The 22,907-nt window shown below is 41.2% G+C and overlaps 1 protein-coding gene and 1 pseudogene across 1 annotated transcript; both read left to right on the plus strand.

The window, feature by feature from the left end:
- The first annotated feature begins 272 nt into the window (after window positions 1-272).
- LOC124881056 (E3 ubiquitin/ISG15 ligase TRIM25-like) lies at window positions 273-2,509 on the plus strand. The gene has a single exon (XM_047386543.1). It carries the CDS (start codon window positions 303-305, stop codon window positions 1,557-1,559), a length of 1,257 nt encoding a protein of 418 aa, XP_047242499.1. The 5' UTR covers window positions 273-302; the 3' UTR covers window positions 1,560-2,509.
- Window positions 2,510-4,284: 1,775 nt separating this feature from the next.
- Window positions 4,285-21,568, plus strand: LOC124881041 (annotated as a pseudogene).
- Window positions 21,569-22,907: the final 1,339 nt, after the last annotated feature.

Here is a 22,907-nt window from a genome sequence, read left to right on the forward strand (position 1 = left end):
ACAATAATTACATTTTTTAGATATTCAGTTTCCTAAAACTGACAAGCTGATGTCAAAGTTAGAGAAACTGAGTATCAAATCTGGATCTACATTGATATGAGTCTATCTTCTTCCTGCTATAACACACTGTAAGCTCATCTTTGTTCAGTCTAATCTTTATTGCCCACCCAACCCTTTAGATATAACTGGGCAGAACAAGAGAGGAGGAGATGAAAGTCTGACTGAAAGTTCAGTTTAAAGTTCAAACTAATGAAACTTCTAAGACAGAAAAACTCACACAGTCGCTGTTACTGAGAGGAAATATGGCTCAGAGAGGAGTTCAGCTGGAGAAAATCTCTTGTTCCATCTGTTTAGATCTCCTGAAGGATCCAGTGACTATTCCCTGTGGACACAGCTACTGTAGGAACTGTATCAAAGACTTTTGGGATGGAGAAGATCAGTGGAGAATCCACAGCTGCCCTCAATGCAGGAAAACGCTCAGACAAAGGCCTGTCCTGGAGAAAAGCATCATGTTAGCAGAGTTAGTAGAAGACCTGAAAAAGACGGGACTCCAAGCTGCTCCAGCTGATCACAGCTATTCTGGACCTGAAGATGTAGCCTGTGAGGTCTGCACTGGGAGGAAGATGAAAGCTGTCAAGTCCTGTTTATCATGTCCAGCTTCTTACTGTCAGAATCACCTCCAACCTCACTTTGATGTCCCTGGACTGAAGAAACACAAGCTGGTGGACCCCTCCAAGAAGCTGCAGAAGAAAATCTGCTCTCGTCATGATGAGGTGATGAAGATCTTCTGTCGTACTGATCAGCAGTGTATCTGTTATCTTTGCACAATGGATGAACATAAAGGTCATGAAACAGTCTCAGCTGCAGCAGAAAGGACTGAGAAGCAGAAGAAGCTCCAGGTGAGTCGACAACAAATCCAGCAGAGAATCCAGGACCAAGAGAAAGATCTGAAGCTGCTTCATCAGGAGATGGAGGCCTTCAATGTCTCTGCTGATAAAGCAGTGGAGGACAGTGAGAAGATCTTCACTGAGCTGATTCATCTCATCCAGAAAAGAAGCTCTGATGTGAAGCAGCAGATCAGATCTCAGCAGGAAACTGTAGTGAGTCGAGTCAAAGATCTTCAGGATAAGCTGGAGCAGGAGATCACTGAGCTGAAGAGGAAAGATGGTGAGCTGGAGCAGCTCTCAAAGACAGAGGATCACAACCAGTTTCTCCACAACTACCCCTCACTGTCAGCACTCAGTGAGTCTACACACTCATCCAGCATCAATATTCATCCTCTGAGATACTTTGAGGATGTGACAGCAGCTGTGTCAGAGCTCAGAGATAAACTACAGGACATCCTGAGAGACACATGGACAAACATCTCACTGAATAAACCTACTTACATGCTTGGGATGGATCGGCCTTTCAGGCATAACCTGCCCCCCCTCCTCAGGCCACAAAAACCCCAGCCCCTCAAGTCCCCACGAAGGCTCCGATTGCAACCAAAAACAGCAAGGCCTTTTTTATATGGGATGAACCAAATATTTACAGAGACAAAAGAAGAGAAAAAATGATTTATATTATGATTATTAAATATTTGGTCAGTTTCACTGGTTATAGTATATCAGGTTCTGATTAGAGAGTCTCACTGGACGTTGTGACTGAGAGGTGGAGAGGAGGGAGAGGTTAAGGTCAGATGAATGTTTATTTAGATTAAATTTCAAATCTTGGTTATTATATTGTGACACAATCAGTTACACATTTTATCACAACAACATTCAAACTCCAGTACCAGGTCCAGTTTTCTCCAGACTAGGAGTGTATCTGGATCACAGAGCAGGTATTCTGTCTTTCTACAGCATCTCTGAAACCATGACTCTGATCCACAGAGTCCAGACCACATTCACTCAGCCTCTATATGCTGGAGCTTATGTTCCAGTTGGATCTTCTGCTGAGTTTATTAACCTGAAATAATCAGAACTGTTCTGAGGTCCAGTTGGTTAAAATGTGTATTTTAGTTCCAGTTTCTTTAGTCTCCATCATTGTTGCTGAGAGCTCATTGTTGTGTCATTTCTTCACTGCTCAGAGATCAGCTGTCTTTATGGAGCTACTTTGTCATCTTCTTTGTTGTTTTGTTGATGTTGGAGTTTGTTTGGGTGCTGCCCCTTCCTGTTTCTGTTCTGGACAATTTTTATTCACCTAGACTAATTACATTTACATTTATTGCTTTGTCAGACCAAATGTTGTTGTTGTTCAAATCCATGTACAGATGAGTTGATGGAAACTGTAATTATCATGATCATCATCAATCAGGACATCAGTCATAGTCACATTTTGTCCACAAAACTTCTGGTTTGATCTTCATAGACACTCGATGCACATATGTTTTATTTTATTATTGTTGTTAGGTAGACATTTTTCAATTATGTAGAATAGTGCATGTTAGTTAAGTGAAGGTTTTTGGACCAGAATGGTGGTATATCAGAATTATTTGGCTTCAATAAATCTTCACATATATAATTAAGAGAAGCATTTGTGTTTATTTCATGCAAGAGTGATTTATCTGTCAAAATAAGATCGAAGTTCTCCCACTGAGCCCCCTACAGAGACCCCAAATACTGATAATTTTATCCTCAATAAACTTTTTAAAATAAGGTCGTAGTTCCCCCACCTTCAGTGAAGCGGTTGAATAAACAGTGACATTTTGTGGTTTTGGTTAATAATTTATCAATTATTAATCATGAATAGCTAATTGTAATTATTAAGAGCTTTGAGCCCATAATCACAACACCAGAGGACATCTCTGATTTCTATTCGTAAGTAATGATTTTTGGTTAAGAAATAATTTTCCTGAATAATGATTTTTAATTACAATTTTTAATAAATATTAATTAATCAATAATCATAATCCTTACACTGGCCATAGGTGAGGGTAGGAACGTACATAGACCAACCGGTAAATCGAGAGCTTCGCTTTTCGGCTCTGCTCTTTCTTCACCACAACGGACCGGCACAGCGTCCCCATTACTGCGGCAGCTGCACCAATCCGTCTGTGGATCTCCCACTCCATTCAAGACCCCGAGATACTTGAACTCCTCCACTAGAGGTAGGAACTCTCCTCCAACCTGAGGAGGGCAAGCCACCCTTTTCCAGTTGTGAACTATGGCCTCGGACTTGGAGGAGCTGAACTTCATGAAAACCGCTTCACAATCGTCTGCAAACCAACCCAGTGCATGCTGTAGGTCTTGGCTAGAGGGGGCCAGCAGGACCACATCATCTGCAAAAAGGAGAGATGAAACCCACTGGTTCCCAAACCAGAAACCGTTTGGCCCTTGGCTGTGCCTAGAAATCCTGTCCCTAAAAGTTATGAACAGGACCAGTGACAAAGGGCAGCCCTGCCGGAGTCCAACATGCACCGGGAACAGGTCTGACTTAGTGCCAGCAATGCGGACAAAACTCCTGCTCTGCTTGTACAGAGACTGGATGGCCCCTAATAAAGACCCCCAACTCCGTACTCCTGGAGCATCCCCCAAAGGCACCATGAGGAACACATTTGAATGCCTTCTCCAGGTCCACAAAACACATGTGGACTGGTTGGGCAAACTCTCATGAACCTTTGAGTACCCTGCTGAGGGTGAAGATCTGGTCCAGTGTTCCACGGCCGACATACCCTGGCATAGGCCTTACCAGGGAGGCTGAGGAGTGTGATCCCCCTATAGTTGGAACACACCCTTCAGACTGAAGGGGGACCACCGGTCCAGAGGCACTGTCTGCCAGTCCAGAGGCACTGTCCCCGACCACCGTACTATGTTGAAGAGGCGTGTAAAGCATGACAGCCCCACAACATCCAGAGACTTGAGGTACTCAGGGCAGATCTCATCCACCCCCGAAGCTCTGCAACTATGGAGCTTTTTAACCACCTCAGTGACTTCAGCCTGGGTGATGAAAGAGTCTAACCCCAAGTCCCCAGCCTCTGTTTCCACCAGGGAATGTGTGATGGCAGGATTGAGGAGATCCTCGAAGTACTCCTTCCACTGCCCAATAATGTTGTCAGTCGAGGTCAGCAGCTCCCCACTCCCACTGTAAACAGTATTGACAAAGCACTGCTTCCCCCTCCTGAGGTGCTGGACGGTTTGCCAGAATCGCTTCGAGGCCAACCGGTATTCCTTCTCCATGGCCTCACCGAACTCCTCCCAGGCCCGAGTTTTTGCCTCTTCCACACCCCAGTCCCTGAAGGTGAAAATCTTCAAATGTGGAGGGTTCCTGCTCGGGAGGGGTAGACATTCTGTCAACCTAAACATGTATGATGCATGGTTAATAGATGGAGCGCCTGTACCCATGCTTGATCCCAAAGAGGGTATGAAATACCTGGGAATCCAGGTAAGGCCTGTTTAACAGTATCTCCCAAGCCCTGTTGAAGCCCAAAGGTTGGAGATGTTACGTACATTTGCGATTTGCAGGCTGATATACTTATCAGATATGGGAAGCAGATGCAAACATAAGAGTTGCAGTCAAGAATGGGCTATATTTAGACAAGTCCACTGCGGACGGCCTACTGTATGCCAGCAGCAGAGATGGAGGTCTCAGCCTAACACAGCTGAGATCCTGGCCTTACAGGTGAAAAGAACTCTCAAACGGCTGTGGTTGGATAAGGAGAGTGTGAATAAGAGGTTCTCTCAACTCATCCCTGTGAACCTTATAAGGAACCTATGGTTGAGGCGAGAAAGAAAGGAAATCTCACATGGTGATGAGACAGGAAGTCCTCCACACCATGACAGTATCTACCTGAGCTTGGAGGAAGATGAAAAAAGAGAAATAGAGGGGGCCAAAATGCCAAGGTCGTGTTGTGGACATATTTAAAGGAGATACTATCAGCAATGACTGGCTCAACAAAAGTGATAAACTCATAACCTCAAGGAGTCGGAGTTCAAACTAGCCTACAAGCTCCGATCAAACACTGTGCCCACTCTGATATCTCAAAAAGGAGCCAGAGCAGAAAAAGTGTAGTTAGAAAGAGTGTAGACTATGCAAGAAGAGTCTGAGAACATCATGCATGTCATCGGGCGATGCAAGAAGCTGAAGAAATACCGCATGTCCACCACAACACAATCTGTAGGCTACTGGTAAAAGCGGGAAATCAACTTGGATGGAAGGTCTACCAGGAGACAAGACTAAAGAGGGAATTCATGGAAGTGGAAAAGAAGCTTTTGCAGTAGACGTGGCACTCTGTTTTGAAACAAGACTAACAACACTAATAGAGATGGAACTGCAAAAGAGAAGAAAGTGTGAAGTATTTGCTCCAGATGTCGTGCCCTGCAGTAAACGTCTTTAGCTTTCCTCTTGGTGCCAGAGGTAAATGGCACATGGGAAACAACAAAGTGCTTGAAAGGATAGGCATGAGTAAAAGGAAGTTGTAGAACACCGCAAGAATGATCTCAAGAAGAGCCCTGCTACTCTCCATAAACACTATCAAAGCATGTAGGAAGTTGTTACATCTGTGTTAAACAGGACTATCACAGCTGTTGATGTATATACACTAACTGGCCACTTTTATTAGGTACACCTTCCTAGTACCGGGTTGGACCCCCCTTTGTCTTCAGAACTGCCTTAATGCTTCATGGTATAGATTCAACAAGGTACTGGAAACATTCCTCAAAAAGTTTGGTCCATATTGACATGATAGCATCACACAGATGCTGCAGATTTGTCAGCGGCACATCCATGATGTGAATCTCCCATTCCACCACATCCCAAAGGTGCTCTATTGGATTGAGATCTGGTGACTTAGGAGGCCACTCATTGTCATGTTTAAGAAACCAGTCTGAGATGATTCGTGCTTAATGAGATGGCGCATTATCCTGCAGGAAGTAACCATCAGAAGATGGGTACACTGTGGTCATAAAGGGATGGACATGGTCAGCAACAATACTCAGGTAGACTGTGGCGTTGACACGATGCTCAATTGGTACTAGGGGGCCCAAAGTGTGCCAAGAAAATATCCCTCACACCATTACACCACCACCACCAGCCTGAACCGTTGATACAAGGCAGGATGAATCCATGCTTTCATGTTGTTGACGCCAAATTCTGACCATACCATCTGAATGTCGCAGCAGCAATCGAGACTCATCAGACCAGGCAACGTTTTTCCAATCTTCTATTGTCCAATTTTGGTGAGCCTGTGGGAACTGTAGTCTCAGTTTCCTGTTCTTAGCTGACAAGAGTGGCATCCGATGTGGTCTTCCGCTGCTGTAGCCCATCCACCTCAAGATTCGACGTGTTGTACATTCAGAGATGCTCCTTGGTTGTAACGAGTGGTTAATTGAGTTACTGTTGCCTTTCTATCAGCTCAAACCAGTCTGGCCATTCTCCTCTGACCTCCGGCATCAACAAGACATTTGCGCCCACAGAACTGCCGCTCACTGGATATTTTCTCTTTTCGGACCATTCTCTGTAAATCCTAGAGATGGTAGTGCATGAAAATCCCAGTAGATCAGCAGTTTCTCAGACCAGCCTGTCTGGCACCAACAATCATGCCACATTGTTACGGCCCCCCCTCAAGTTGAAGGAGGGAGAGCACACAGGACAACCATAATAAAATGTCACAGTCTTTGTAAGTGTGGTACAATGGGATTTATTTTTCTCTTTTCAAAAAACAGACCCCAAAAGGGTTGAACAACCTGTGGGGGGGAAAGGGGCGGTTAGGTTGTGCCAAATCAAATAAATAAATAAAACAAAACAGGGTCTAAATGTCACCTAAACTAAGCCAGAGGAAATAAAGGAAAATAAAGCTCTGTTATTCTAGACTAACAAAACAAGCCAAAAACATTACATGGGTGGCACCAACCTACTTACCTAGTGTGTATAACAGAGAAAAAACGATGTGATGGAAATGTACAGGGTACCCCAAACTTACCTAGCCCACAAACTCCCACCACAAACCTTGAAACAATGCTGGAGAACAAAGCATGTGCCAAAAAGCCAGCCAGGTGAAGCCACACCCCCTGCCCTACAGGTGAGCAGTTTATGTAGAGCTGCCTGATCGGCTCCCTCAAGCCAATCAAGGCAAATTGGCATCACCCTGCACTCTGAACCTGTGAGAGACAGGAGACACAAGGGGGGAGAAAAACACACAGTCCAGCAGACATGTAACATACGTTTAAAGTCACTTAAATCACTTTCCATTCTGATGCTCGGTGTGAACTACAGCAGATCGTCTTGACCATGTCTACATGCCTAAATGCATTGAGTTGCTGCCATGTGATTTGCTGATTAAAAATTTGCGTTAATGAGCAGTTGGACAGGTGTACTTAATAAAGTGGTGGTGAGTGTATATTAAACTGTTAAATAAAGGAATTGCTAACTATGTGTTGTTTAAAAGAAGGAACGGTAGATATGTTACATTGTAAGAATATTACTGTGCGGACAATAAAATATGCAGTGATGCCTCTTTATCTTTATATAAGAGAAGGAAATCCAGTAAACAACTGGGGCCTGAGTCGGGGCCCATGGGCACTGAGTGGTCCCTTGAAATGATTTACCCTAACACCAGAGAGGTGGGGGGGTTGTTGGGTGGTATCGTTTGGATGGTCATGTGGGTCTTGTCCGGCTCCTAGAGGGGTGCAGCAGGAGATGGAGCAAAGAGTTACGGCTCTGGTGTCTTCTTCAAGCTGCCGTACCTATAGTCTGAGATCCTGTTACCGACTGAGGATACCTCTGGTGGTTTACACCGGTCCCTACCCCAAAGCATGTAGCCTTGTTGGCCTGTCCCCTTCAGGGGACTGGATGGCAAGATATGTGCTGGGTGGTGGGTGGTGGAGCGTTATGTATACAGTGAAATACGGTATGGATCTTAACCTTGGAACTTAAACTAGCATGGGGGAGGACCCTGGCCCGGGATATTTCATATGCGCTTGGGTACCCAACTCCAACGGAGGGGGCATGGGGTTTAATGTCTCCTACCCCAGTGAGGCCACATCCCTACTAAGACAGAGATGCCCTTGATGAGATGGAGCGCTTGCTAGTAACACAGCGAAACCTCTCTCATGAAAGCAATTAAAAAATGAACTGATTAGTGCCAAGCCCCATTGATGTGGAGATGGTAGAGGAATGACTAGAAAAAAACAATAAAGTAGCTGTTGGCCATAGATTCTTCCAGATTTCTTTAACTGTTGTTGCCAGGGGGTTGCACCTGAGGACAGACCCAGATTGTGAGGATTTATCTCTAATCACAGTAATATGTTGTAGCAGTTCCTGTGGTACCCCAGAGTATGAGCTAATACAACCTTTCAGATTGGTGTTCCAGTACGCATAGGACCAGTTTGGACACAATCTTACTTCTCTCTGCAGTCCATGCGCACACATGCAAATGTACACGTCAGCGTCCTGATACCAACTGTCGTAACCTTCACAGGGGACCACGTCACAGAGGTCAATCCTCGCTGCCATTGTGATATTCTTAGGGACCTTTATGGTCACCTGTTTTGGTTTTCTTTTCTTTCACTGAGACAGCTCTGTCTGACCTGATGAGCTTCTGAGCAACAAACCCCACCATAACATAACATTGGTAAATACAAAACAACTTCAGAAATGCAATATTCTTTTCCCATCTTCTGTACATCTTCAACAGGGATGGTCAGAGGCATCTTCTCATCCGTGATCTTATTTTAAAACAAAACTTCACCCACATCTTCATCACTCCCCAGTAATTACCTCACAGTTCTTTGGCTTGTGGTGGGCCATTGTCCTTCAAGGGGTGATCTCTTTTCTTTCCATCCTGTGATCATTGGAGTAGTAGCAGATCAGTAGCCCGTTTGCTTGGGCCAACGTCCCTCAGGAGTGGAGTTGTCTGGTGGATTAGGAACCCGTCTGCAGTCAGTGGCCACTATTCGAGTCACCAGTTACCACTTTTGATGTCTTGTCCTTTGCTGGTCCAAAAACCTCATAGCAGTTGCTGTAGCATGACTGCATCCTGCTAATGGCAGACAGCTCACATCTGGAAAGAAGCTTTGATATACGGTTGCAGACAAACTTCTATAGTAATGGCTATACTATGTTAGGTATGGAGGAGCAAATTCATTTAGAGCTTAAATGTTTTTTTTTTCATATTAAACCTGCAGCATTAATAGTAGTAATATTCAAGGAGGAAGAAAACTCTTAATATTTGCAGTTTCTAAAATTTGATAGGAGATATCTTGACATAATTTTGTTCCCTTGAAATAAATTTTTACTGAAAACTCGCACAGCAATTATGATTTTTCTGTAGCATTATTTCCATAGTTTTCAGAAAACCCAAAGAGAATTTCAAAATGGTCTAATCTGTGGAGATGTATAATTAACACCGTACATTCAGACAACATTTCAGGGTGTGCCCTTGGGGAGCTGGGCACCAGTTTTATAGACTAAACGCTAAGTGCAATCTTCTCTCACAATGGCACTTCTGTTCCCCATAAGTGTCAGGATCTTTCTATGTTAGGTTTTTAGTTTCGGTTCTTTGTTGGTTTCTCTGCACTTCCCTGTCTGTGTTCTTCTCTTGCTTTGTTTCTGTTCTTTCAGGCTTATTAGATTAATTCCGGTTTAGTTTGGTTGCTTCCCTGGTTAAATCTGGTTCCCCATTGTTAATGTTCTTCAGTTAGTTTCATTGTTTACTTGCTTCAGTTCATTTAGATGTTTTTCTGTTTTCTCCCTGCTCATTTGCGTTTTTAGTATTTTCTCCCTCAGTTTTCCTTAGGCTCCCTTTCATCAGCTGCTCCTGATTCTCTCCTTGATTAACCTCCTCAGTTCATTGGTCCATACTCCACTTCCCTCTGTATTTAAACTTTCTGGTTTTCATTGTTTCCTGCTGGTTCCTCCTGATTACTACCCTGATGTCTACTTGCCTGTTTTCTAGTGTGGTTTCCTGCCCAGATCTATATACCTGCCTGTTGATCATCATCGTGCATTTTGTAAGCCTGGCTTAAGGATTTATTATTAAAACCATTTTCTACTCACCATTATTGTTGGAATAATTGTATATAGATTTATCTTATATATTTCCTTTTTATTAACTTTACTATTTGACCTTTATAACCTTTCATGTTGTAAGTGTAAGTAAACATTTGATGAGTTGTTTGCAGGCAAGGAGGAAAGGTGGAATCGGGATGATGCAATCACAGTTGAGGACATCATAAAGATGAAGGCTGATTGTGCTGAACAAAGAGTGCACATATCTTAAGATTATGGAGACTGTGCAAGTGTGTTTGTACAAGATAATGGGGTACATGATCTATGTCACGTTGCTACTGTCTGTTCCCCACCATTTAAGAGCAGCAACGTTTATGTAACTAGGGACCACCCTAAAGATAATGAAAAGAGGTGTTGGAGAGATGTGTTTTCAGCGCTAGGAGATTTGTAACTGAAAGCACATCTCTGTCTGTTCTCCTCGCAGTGAGTAAGAAACTAATTCTCTTGTCTTTCTCTTCTTTTTGTGATATTATAAGTATTTTAGGTTAATTGAACTTGACATTTTTGGTCCTTCGAGCCGGAGTCCAATACGCCCGAGGATTCCAGCGGGTTGGTGGAATCCAGTAAAGACCGTGCGCACGGCAGGCTTCATCAGGGAGACTCTCAGACCCTTTCCGGGACTGGACCTCGGCTGATGGAACTCCGAGTGAGAGGGGAAGACAAAGTGGTGAGTTTGGATTAAAAAGTGTGACGAATGACTGGAGGTCATTGCGTGATGTAAAACCCTGTGTATCCTAGGCATTAACAGGTAAAAGTAGGACGACGGAGTCCTAAAACGTATTAAGAAGTAATACTAAAAATTCCGTGTTTAAAGGACGGCGGAGTCCTAAAACGTATTTACAAATAATACTAAGAAAATTCTGCGTAAAAAAAAAAAAAAAAAAAAAGTGTGAATGTGAGAAATGAATGGAGGATTTAAACCACTAGGTTTGCCTCATACCAAAGCAATAGGATGGAAAGTGACTAACGTTTGTGGATGCAAAGGCAAGAATTTTCCACTCGAAAGAGTTGAAGTGAGAAATACCACAAAAGGAGATTTTTTCTGTCACCCTACTGAGCAGAATAATCCAGCATTTAGAATACCCTAGGTATTTATATACTGGACCACATTTTTCAAAAATGGGTAAAGAGGCAAGTAAAGATAAACTAAAAGACGAATTACAATGCAAAGATTGGAGATTTCTAAAAGCACTGGATCAAAACAAATTAAAATATTTGGATAAATGGATAACCACATATAATTATGATGGCCGATTAAACTCTCAAAAATTTGTTAATCTACAGGATGCAATAATTAAAAGTACAAAATGTGACCCAAACAAATGGAAAAATAATGTTATGAGGATGTAGATTATTGGTTAAAAGTAGCTAAAAGGAGAGAGGAAGAAGTAAAAAAGAGTAAAGAGGAAGAGAAAGAAAATGAAGAATAAAATTGTAGGAAACAATTAATGTTTCATAGAGCAGAAGATAATGAGACTAGGTGTGTCGCGGCTGGATGGAGACAACCAGGAAATGCAGCTGTACTTCAACAAGGAGAGCAAGAGCAGGAAGAACAGATAGATGAGCAACCACAGGCACATGCAACAGCTGTAACCTCATCTATTTATCCAGGTTTGCCCCTACAAGATCCACAACCTGAATACCGCATTCCACCGCAGACTAGATCAAATAAGATCTCCTTAAGATGGTCTAGACAGTATAGGAGAACTTTTTCTCCAACTTTAACTCACTCCCCAAGAGTAGTCCCCACAGCTCCCAAATTATCTCATGACAAAAACCCTAGTCTAGCAGAAGCATATCCCAAGTTACAGGTGGCCAATCCAAATAATCAACCTCCTACCATTTTGGTATATAGAACATGGACAATGGAGGATGTTAAAAAGACTGTGGAGGGAGTAACCTCCCCCAGAGAGGATCCCATTCAGTGTGGAGAAGATTTGGAGAGTCTTAGGAGATCTTATCATTTGAATGGTGACAAGTATCCAACAAGTATGGATGACAGTCACAGGAACTGACTGGCATCACGTTAGGGGAAATTGGAACCCTATACACAATAACGCAGTACTTGCACATAATGACCAGGAACTAACAAACAGAGTGAGGGGATTAATCGATAGCCAGAGCGAAACAAAAAGAGGAAGAACCTTTTGAAGAATATAGGATTAGACTGACAAAAGTGTTTAAAATACATAGTGGTCTACAAGAAGATGAAGACAAGCAAGGAGCTTATCAACAGCAGTTCAAAAATGCACTACATGCTGGTTCCAGGGACGCAATTAATACCTGGGTAAGGAGACATTTTATAGGGTTCCCCACAGCAAATCTAGAAGACTATGTTAATCATGCCCTCCATGCAGAAGAGTTATGAAGGATAAAAACAAAAAAAGATAGCCAGCACCTTTTTTCAGCAAGAAGAAGAACAGATTTATTATCAGAACCACAGAGGAAGAGGAGGATTTAGAGGCAGAGGACAAAACCACAGGGGTCAGAGAGGAGGAGTGAGCAGAGGAAACTACAGACAATACACCTCAGAGTGTTGGTGTTGTGGGAAAGAAGGACATCTCGCCAGAGACTGTCCTGAAAGGAGAAATAATGATTCAGCATGACTAGGACAGAAACCAAGGGAAATTGTTCCTAGTATCAGACACTGATGAAAACAAAGAACCAAAAACACAGGGGCAGGATGTCCTCCTAAATTTCCAGGACCTTCTCTCCCTAGATAGCATAAAACCTGAAGTTACCTTACTGTTGAATGGAAAATCAATTACTTTTCTTTGTGATACTGGAGCATACTACCTCAAGGCTACTGTGAAAGTCCAACTATATACTCTCAGGTAATGAGTGCAAGTATGGCCAAGTTGGACCCTCCAGGAGGTAGTCAGGTTTTACTATATGTTGATGTGCTACTAGCCTCTCCTGATGAGGAGATTTGTAAAAATTATACAATAGCATTATTAAAACATTTAGCAGAAGAAGGACACAAAGTCAGTAAAAAGAAACTTCAATTGTGTAAAAATGAGGTTAAATACTTAGGTCATAATCTTAGCGCAGGGGGACGCACAATTTTAGAAGAAAGAAAGTCTGCAATATTACAAGTTCCAAAACCAGTAACAAAAAAGCAAATGATGTCCTTCCTTGGACTAACTAATTATTGTAGAAACTGGGTGCCAAATTATACAGAAATAGTAACTCCATTAAACAAATTAATGTATGATAAGAGCTGAAAATGACGTCTGAACTGAAATGGAGTGTAGAAGCTGAAGAAGCATTTACCAACATAAAACAAGTTCTAGTTTCCAGTGTTGCTTTAGCATTACCAGATTATAGTAAACCGTTTGTTCAGATGGTAGATTGCAAGGGACATTTTATGACTTCAGTTCTGGTTCAACAACATGGAGATAAAATGAAACCAATAGCCTATTTCTCTTCAAAACTAGACAGTGTTGCGTGTGCGCAACCATATTGTGTAAGAGCTGTAATTGCAGCCTCAATGGCGGTTGAAGTCAGTGCTACAATTGTGTTATTTTACCCTTTAACCTTAAGAGTTCCCCATGCAGTTTCAGCATTATTACTGCAAACAAATATGACCTTTCTATCACCTGCCAGACATTTGTCCTGCATGTCAACCTTACTGTCACAACCACACTTAACTATAGAAAGGTGCACCACTTTAAACTCAGCAACATTGTTACTCACACCTGAAGATGGAATTCAACATGATTGTCAAGAATTAGCAGAATAAGAAGCAAAAACTAGAAGTGATTTGCAGGATCAACCCCTGGTACAGGGCAAGAGAGTCTATGTAGATGATTCCTCCAGGAAAGATGAGAGAGGGAAGACACAAACAGGATATGCAGTAGTGACAAAAGATACAGTGTTAAAAGCAGAACAATTACCTTCACATTATTCTGCGCAGGCTACAGGGCTAATTGCGCTAACCGAGACCTGCAAACTATTTGCAGATGAGGAAGTAACTATTTATACTGATAGTCAATATGCATTTGCAAGAGTGCATACATTTGCTCAATATTGGAAGAATAGAGGCATGGTAACGTCTACGGGGAAACCAGTAACGCATGCTGATTTGTTAAAAAACTTACTGAAATCAGTACACCTCCCTAGAAAATTAGCAGTCTGTAAGTGTGCAGCTCACACTTCTGGCACAAATGATGTCATAAAAGGAAATGCATTTGCAGATAAGACAGCAAAAGCGGCTGCAGCAGAACAAATCAAAATATTAGTTATGGAAAAACGGCATAGTATAGACAATGTTGTGTTAAAAGAAATGCAACAGCAAAGCCCATCACAAGAGATAGAAATGTGGAAAGAACATGGAGCAGCATTAAAAGATTAAATCTATATTTGACCAGATTATAAACCTATCCTACCAAAGAACCTATAAATGGGCAGCAGTATTGAGCCATGGTTTTTTACATGTCTCAAAAGGGGGGGATAGTAGAACAGATACATAAATATTATATAACATATGGATTTAACTCTTATTCAAAAGGTTTTGTAGAACATGTTTAACATGTGCAAAACATAATCCACAAGGGAATCTAAGACCACGAAGGCGACAATTCCAAAAACCACAATACCCCTTTCCAAACAATTCATATGGATTTTATTGAGTTAAGTCACAGTGAAGGGAAAAAGTTCTGTTTAGTCATTATAGATGCATTTTCTAAATGGATAGAACTATTTCCAACTAAACATTACAAGCACCTCAGGGCTAACACCCTATGAAACGTTATTTGGAAGACCATACAGATTACCACAGTTCAAAAATCAGTGGGAGTTAGATGAAGAAGCTAACCTAGCTGATTATATGAGGAGTATGTTAGAAAAACAACAGAAACAAAATCAAACTAATGAGGAATGTTCTATTTCCCAGCAGGAAAACCAACTAGTGGAACCAGGAGACTGGGTGTTAATAAGGAGTGTAGAAAAGAAACATTGGTATTTCACCTAAGTGGCAGGATCCATATTAGGTATTATTAACCACTTCTACAGCAGTAAAAATAACTGAGAGATCAACCTGTTTTCACCTTATACATTGTAAAAAGGTCATTTTGGTTGAAAGCTCCACCAGGGGAAGTGATTTATAGACTGATAATAGGGTGGACCCAGACATTTAGAGTCTGGAGAGACCCGAAAGTCAGTGAAGAAAATTAAGACACTGGAACCACTTAGAGGAGCCAAATTTCAGCCAAAATGACTCTTAGATGGATTAGCGATGCAGTCCGGTGCTGTGTATTTATGCTTTTCCTCATATTGACCTTCTTATTTTTCTGGTACTTCTGGGAACCAGTCAAGATAAATAAAAATGTAATAACACCTGCTATGAGTCATATGAAACAAACAGCGCTAAATCAAGGAAGGCAAGATAACCCAACTATGTGCACTAAACAAACTTCTTATACTTATGGCATTCAAGTGTGCGTGAAATCTAAAACCATAGCTGTGGTGCTGATCCCACTCATTAGCTTGACCAAACGAGGAAGGAAAGGGCAGGATTATAGAAGTTATAAATGGTACTTAACTAATGACAGAAGAGACACCTCATGGTCCATGATGGTAGCTGATGAAGGAAATAATTGGACACCAAAGTGGGGCACCACTGCTTATGCTAGTCATCTAAAGAAGTTGTTTAGACTTCATAAAGCTGATAATGCAATCCAGGTAACCATTAACCTCACGCATAACTCTCTATTTCCTCCCGACTATCCTTCATAAGGAAGAAAATGTTGGGGTTTTCTCCTGTGGGCCTGGGTTTCAGGGACAGACCCAAACTATTACCTTTTTGTTTGTGAAGTAAAAAGTGAAACAACTCTCTCCACTACGGGCACGGCAAAGAAAGTAAAAATTATGTTAGGAAACTTAACAACAGATGATTAAGTTCCAGGTTATTACTGGAGTATCAGGAACAAATAATAACTGGTTATTGATGGCAGAGCAAGCTGCTAACATGACTAAAAGAGATTGTGTTGTGTGTTTGGGTCCCAGGTTTTAGTTACAAGTTATTCCAGCTGTGATACCACAACCTTGTATGATGGAAGTAATGAATCGAACTAATCCTAATGAAATGTGTCAGCACTGGGATTCGGTTTTTCCTGTAACTAGAGCAGATAAGAACAAACCGTTATTCCATAAACGGGTCACCACTGGAAACGACACATGTATAAATATGACAGAGAGAAGCAATAAATTAGGAAATCTCGTTGCAGGATGGTGTATTACAATTGTAAAAGTAAATAAGTATTTTAAACCAGTCTCTAGAGGAGACATTTGGTGGTGGTGTGGTGACGACAGGTTGTTTGATCGATTGCCTTCAAATGTAACGGGACTCTGTGCTCTAATTACTTTATTGTTACCAGTTTCAGTATATCCTATGTTAGTAGATGAGGTTACACGTGGACTATCTAGTGTAATCCCACATGACTGGCGTAATAGAAAGCGTAGAGCTGCATCTTGGCAGACTGAGGGAGACCCTACTTACATCGATGCTATAGGTGTACCTCGCGGGGTGCCAGATGCATATAAATTGGCTGATCAAGTAGCTGCAGGATTTGAATCAAGTATCTGTAAGTGGTGTACAATGAACAAAATCGTAGACAGGATCAACTATATTCACTACAAAGTGCAAAAACTAAGAAATTAGACACAAAGCGGGTTTGAAACTGTCCATGACCAATTGGCTTCAACTTCCCTGATAGCATTCCAGAACAGAATTGCTTACAAGGAGTTTGCGCTATTTTCGGAGAAAAATGTTGCACATTCACACCTAACAACACTGCTGCTGATGTTAGCCTAACTAAAGCCATAGAAGGTTTGAGATCTCTAAATGGCAAAATGAAGGAGCATTCTGGAGTAGACACCTCGATGTGGGACTCCTGGCTGGATGTCTTTGGGAAGTATAACATTTTAGTATCATCACTAATAACTTCCTTTGCAGTGTTTGCTGCAATTTTGACATTGTGTGGATGTTGTTGTATTCCCTGCCTTCGTTCTCTGCTTAACCGTCTCATCACCACAGCTATTTCTCCTATGGAAGATAGAGTTACCCAGCTTTACCCGCTACTTGAGGATGATGATGATACGACTGACCACTTTTCTGACCTATACCCAGATCCATCTCTATATGATTCTGTGGTATAAATGTCAGTAAGTGCCTCTGAGTGTAATTATATTTGTGCTCATGAAAAATGATCTTAGAGTTAAAAATCCAAAAGAAGTGGCTGTTTAAGTGATATGAGAATATGAGCAAATATAAGATAAACAGGGGGGAAATGTTGGAATAATTGTATATAGATTTATCTTATATATTTTTCTTTTTATTAACTTTATTATTTGACCTTTATAACCTTTCATGTTGTATGTGTAAGTAAACATTTGATGAGTTGTTTGCAGGCAAGGAGGAAAGGTGGAATCGGGATGATGCAGTCACAGTTGAGGACATCATAAAGATGAAGGCTGATTGTGCTGAACAAAGAGTGCACATATCTTAAGATTATGGAGACTGTGCAAGTGTGTTTGTACAAGATAATGGGGTACATGATCTATGTCACGTTGCTACTGTCTGTTCCCCACCATTTAAGAGCAGCAACGTTTATGTAACTAGGGACCACCCTAAAGATAATAAAAAGAGGTGTTGGAGAGATGTGTTTTCAGAGCGGTAGGAGATTTGTAACTGAAAGCACATCTCTGTCCGTTCTCCTCGCAGCGAGTAAGAAACTAATTCTCATGTCTTTCTCTTCTTTTTGTGATGTTATAAGTATTTTAGGTCAATTGAACCTGACTATTATGTTCCTCGGCTCGGCTCTCCACTTGGGCCCTACACAACCCAACACACACGTGACAATAAGTGCAAAACTTTTATAACCCAGTGTTTCATTTTATTTTATTAAAGCCAGCATTTACTAAGGCTCACATCCCGTCTTTTTATACATGGTCCAACCCATGCGTCAATTTAACAAAACGATTGAAAAATGTTTTAGCAATCAGGACCACTGTAAAAAAAAAAGAAAAATTTAATTTTTGTGTCACAATCTGTTGTGTTACTATGTGTAATTTTTCTGTCTTCCCGGAGAGGTTCTGCTGGTGGGCGTGGTGTGCAGACTGCTTCTCCACACCTGTATCCACTCTTTGGTTGGAGCGTTTTTAAGGAGCTGCAGGACAAGCATTCTTCGCCTGATGCTCCACGTTAACTCAAGCCTCAGAGATACCAAGCTCCCTAGTTTTTTGGCTGAACCTTTGTATCCTATGCCTGACTCTGAACTAACCCGCTCGTGATTTTGCTACTCTCAGGTTGTTTGGATCATTACCCTGGATTCACTGCTTTCACCTTCGGACATAAACCCAGGACCTCATCTACCGGCTGTCTCTGCAAGCTCTGACCTAATCCTCCAGCCTGCCTGCTCTCCACCTTTACCGGGGTTACTCCTTCTGACTCTCCAGACCGCTGGACCACCTCGAGTGATTCTGCATGTGGGTCAGGAAAATCTCTGCTAATATGACATTTTGTGCCTTGTTTTCTACTTGATACTCTGCAGGACCTGATAAAAGTATTCACACCCTGTCTGTGTTGTTCTGTTACAGACTTGATCCTAGGCGAGGGTCAGGACAGATGGTCTCTTTGGTCTTAGAGAGATGGTTCCTCAGCCTTTATATGAGATAACATGTATGCCACACTGTGGAAGGTTCAATTTCCGTTTTCTGACATGTCTAGGAGAGAATTACAACAGGTTTCACCTCGTCTCCCTCCCCAGTGAGTCTGGGTCCCATGAGAATCACCTTGAAAGATGTTGAAGCTGTTATAAGAAGAACGTTTTCTCTGTCTAGCCAGAATTATTTGGCAGCACTCCTGAGCACACGTCCAATGCTGTAAAAAATTACTTTTTCTTGCAAGATAAAAATAGCTGATTCTGAGTGACAATCATCAGTCTCTGTCTCAGGAAAAACAAATGTTTCACATCAAAAGCCTGAGAATAAATATATGATTTAAAAATAATATAGGACACATAAGCTGGGGCTCATGTTTCTGAGGCACATTTATGGTGTATAATTCAACTGAAATGCAAATAAATCTGCTAGAAAGAGAAAAAAGAGGCAGCAACCTGGTTGTACTAGTGTGCACACCTAAAACTAAAACATTGTTGAATCACCTTTTAACTCTACTTCAGCATTAGTCTTGATAGCAGTCTGTCAGCATCCCACATTTTCATTTGAGGATGTTTTCCACAGTCTCCACTGTGAAGGCTTTTTGAACCTCAGATTGTGAATATCTTGTTCATGCCACTCTCCTGGTTGGCCCTGGACTCTGGTTAGGCCATTCTCTCATTAAGGTATTTTGGTGGCTTGTATGTGTGTTTGGACTCATTGTAAAGCTAAAAAAATAAACAAAAGATGCAACAAAGTATTAGTTTGAGTTTGTACACTGATTCAACAATGTTGTTACAGGTTTTTATATTTTCTATTCTTCCTCGGAGCAATTTGTTGTTCTGTAGGGTAAATGTCAAATAATATGTGGGGAAGTTATTGAATGATTTATGATGTCATTGCTTTACATGAAAAAAAAAAAACAGATTTTAACAGGAGTGTGACTGTGAGCTCTTGCCACAGAAATAAGTAAAGGTTAAAACCAAAACACCTGTTAGATACAAACTGACCAGTGAATGTTTGTTGTTTAAATTATTTGCCTTTAAAATAAAATGCTGTTTTTGTATATTTTTTTTTTCCAAGCAACAGTTGATTTCTTTTTATCATGTGCAATTACTAAACAAACAGATCTGAACAGGGTTGGAGTGTCACTTGTAAAGTTTCTGACTGACTCCAGTCCTAGTTATGTTTTTGTTTATTGTGTTTGAAACAGCCCTGCCTTTTAATATAGCTGTCTGGACTTTTCAGAAATGTGCAGCAACTCAATTTCCACCACTGTTAAGGTATTTAATATATTTACTGTGTAAATATTTGTGGAGACATGATTAGTTCCCATTTTTATTTACTCATGGTAAACCATACAGTAAAGCTCAGTTTATTATAGAGGTGCAGCTATGATCTGGAGATCAAACTCTGAAACAGTAATAAACAAATAAAAGGAACTTATCTGGCAATTTTTTGATAGTGTGTCTGATTCAAAATGCTCATGTTAGCAGAGTTGGTGGATGGTTAGCAGAGTTAGGATCTGAAGAAGACTGGATTCCAAGCTGCTCCAGCTGATCACTGCTATGCTGGACCTGAAGATGTGGCCTGTGATGTCTGCACTGGAAGGAAGATAAAAGCTGTCAAGTCCTGTCTGGTCTGTTTGGTTTCTTACTGTGAGGATCATCTTCAACCTCACTATGATGCTCCACCATTGAAAAAGCACAAGCTGGTGGACCCCTCGAAGAAGCTTCAGGATAACATCTGCCCTCGTCATGATGAGGTGATGAAGATCTTCTGTCGTACTGATCAACAGTGTATCTGTTATCTCTGCTCTATGGATGAACATAAAGGTCATGAAACAGTCTCAGCTGCAGTAGAAAGGACTGAGAAGCAGAAGGAGTTCCAGGTGAGTCGACAACAAATCCAGCAGAGAATCCAGGACCAAGAGAAAGATCTGAAGCTGCTTCAATAGGAGGTGGAGGCCATCAATGTCTCTGCTGATAAAGCAGTGGAGTACAATGAGATGATCTTCACTGAGCTGATCCATCTCATCCAGAAAAGAAGCTCTGATGTGAAGCAGCAGATCAGATCCCAACAGGAAACTGAAGTGAGTCGAGTCAAAGATCTTCAGGAGAAGCTGGAGCAGGAGATCACTGAGCTGAAGAGGAAAGATGCTGAACTGGAGCAGCTCTCAAAGACAGAGGATCACAACCAGTTTCTCCACAACTACCCCTCACTGTCAGCACTCAGTGAGTCTACACACTCATCCAGCATCAATATTCGTCCTCTGAGATACTTTGAGGATGTGACAGCAGCTGTGTCAGAGCTCAGAGATAAACTACAGGACATCCTGAGAGACACATGGACAAACATCTCACTGAGAGTCACTGAAGGAGATGTTTTACTGTCAGAACCAGAACCAGAGCTGGATTCTTAACATATTCTAAAGAAATCACTGTGGATCCAAACACAGCAAACAGGAACCTGATATTATCTGAGGGGAACAGAAAAGTATCATTAATGAAACAACAGTTTTATCCTGATCATCCAGAAAGATTCACTGATTACTATCAGGTTCTGACTGGACGTTGTTACTGGGAGGTGGAGTGGAAGTATCAGTTCCATACAAGAATATCAGCAGAGATGGAGAGTCAGATGAATGTGTGTTTGGATTAAATTACAAATCTGTGTCAATATATAATACCTCAATGGTTACACATTTTGGCACAAAAAAGTTCAAACTCCAGTATCAGGTCCAGTTTCCTCCAGAGTAGGAGTGTATCTGGATCACAGAGCAGGTACTCTGTCTTTCTACAACGTCTCCAGAACCATGACTCTCCTCCACAGAGTCCAGACCACATTCATTCAGCCTCTACATGCTGGAATTGGGTTTTGTAATGTTTATGAATCCTCTGCTGAGTTCATTAACCTGAAATAATCAGAACTGTTCTGAGGTCCAGTTGGTTAAAATGTTTATTTTAGTTCCAGTTTCTTTAGTCTCCATCATTGTTGCTGAGAGCTCATTGTTGTGTCATTTCTTCACTGCTCAGAGATCAACTGTCTTTATGGAGCTACTTTGTCATCTTGTTTGTTGTTTTGTTGATGTTGGAGTTTGTTTGGGTGCTGCCCCTTCCTGTTTCTGTTCAGCCATGGACGCTCTCACTGCTTTTTATTCACCTAAACTAATTACATTTACAGACTAGACCCCAAAATCTACTGCAAAGCTTAAATAAAACATGTAAAAATTATGTAGCAATATGTGTTGAAGATTTAGAAAAATCAAGGTATATTTTATGGAGGACCAGTCCTGCAATAATTAACAATACATTCAGAAATAAATAAATTACTCTTTATTACCTGGGGAAAAAAAGTAGCTAGATGTAAATTAGAGTGCAATTAAATGTAAAAAAAAAAAATGTAATAAAAATAAGATATTTATTCAATAATTGGTCACTTTGATATGAATGTAAATTTTTATTTTTGTCTTTAACTGCTGTAATTTATCTATTTGCTATTATGCCTTTTTTTATTTAAACCACAAACTTTAAAATCATACTTTTTTCTTGAACTCTATATTTTTTATTTAAAGTGCATTTCTTGCTGTTTTACTTTCCTAGGCCATTTTATTTTTTCATATTTGTTACCACCCAAATATATATATATGAAACATGTGTTATTCCCCAAAAATATATTCATTCATTCATCTTCTATACCTCTTATTCCATAGTGGGTCATTGGTGAGCTGGTGCCTATCTCCAGTAGTCTATGTGCGAGAGGCCATGTTCACCCTGGACAGGTCACCAGTCCATCACAGGGCAACACAGAGACATACAGGACAAACAACCATGCTGAGGTCCTCATTAACTCATTAACACCTAAGGTCAATTTAGAGTGACCAATTAACCTAACAGGCATGTCTTTGGACTGTGGGAGGAAGCTGGAGTACCCGGTAAGAACCCACGCATGCACATGGAGAACACGCAAACTCCATGCAGAAGACCTTCTTGCTGAAAGGCAACATTGCCACCAACTGTGGCACTATATTATTTTTCAAATTATTATCCAGTATTTTTTATTCTTAAACAGTGATAAATATTTTCTTAATATATCCCTTTTATGGGCGTGGCGCTGGTGGTGTAAGGGTTGGGCATGCAGGTTTGAGTCCCAGACCCAGAGGCCTTTGCCAGATGTCTTCCCCCTCTCTCTATCCCTATTTGCTGTCTGCCTACTGTCAGAAAAATTGAAAAATAAAGGCCTCTAGTGCTGCAATATATATA

This window comes from Girardinichthys multiradiatus, chromosome 14 (assembly GCF_021462225.1).
Source record: "Girardinichthys multiradiatus isolate DD_20200921_A chromosome 14, DD_fGirMul_XY1, whole genome shotgun sequence".
NCBI classification, from domain to species: Eukaryota; Metazoa; Chordata; class Actinopteri; order Cyprinodontiformes; family Goodeidae; genus Girardinichthys; species Girardinichthys multiradiatus.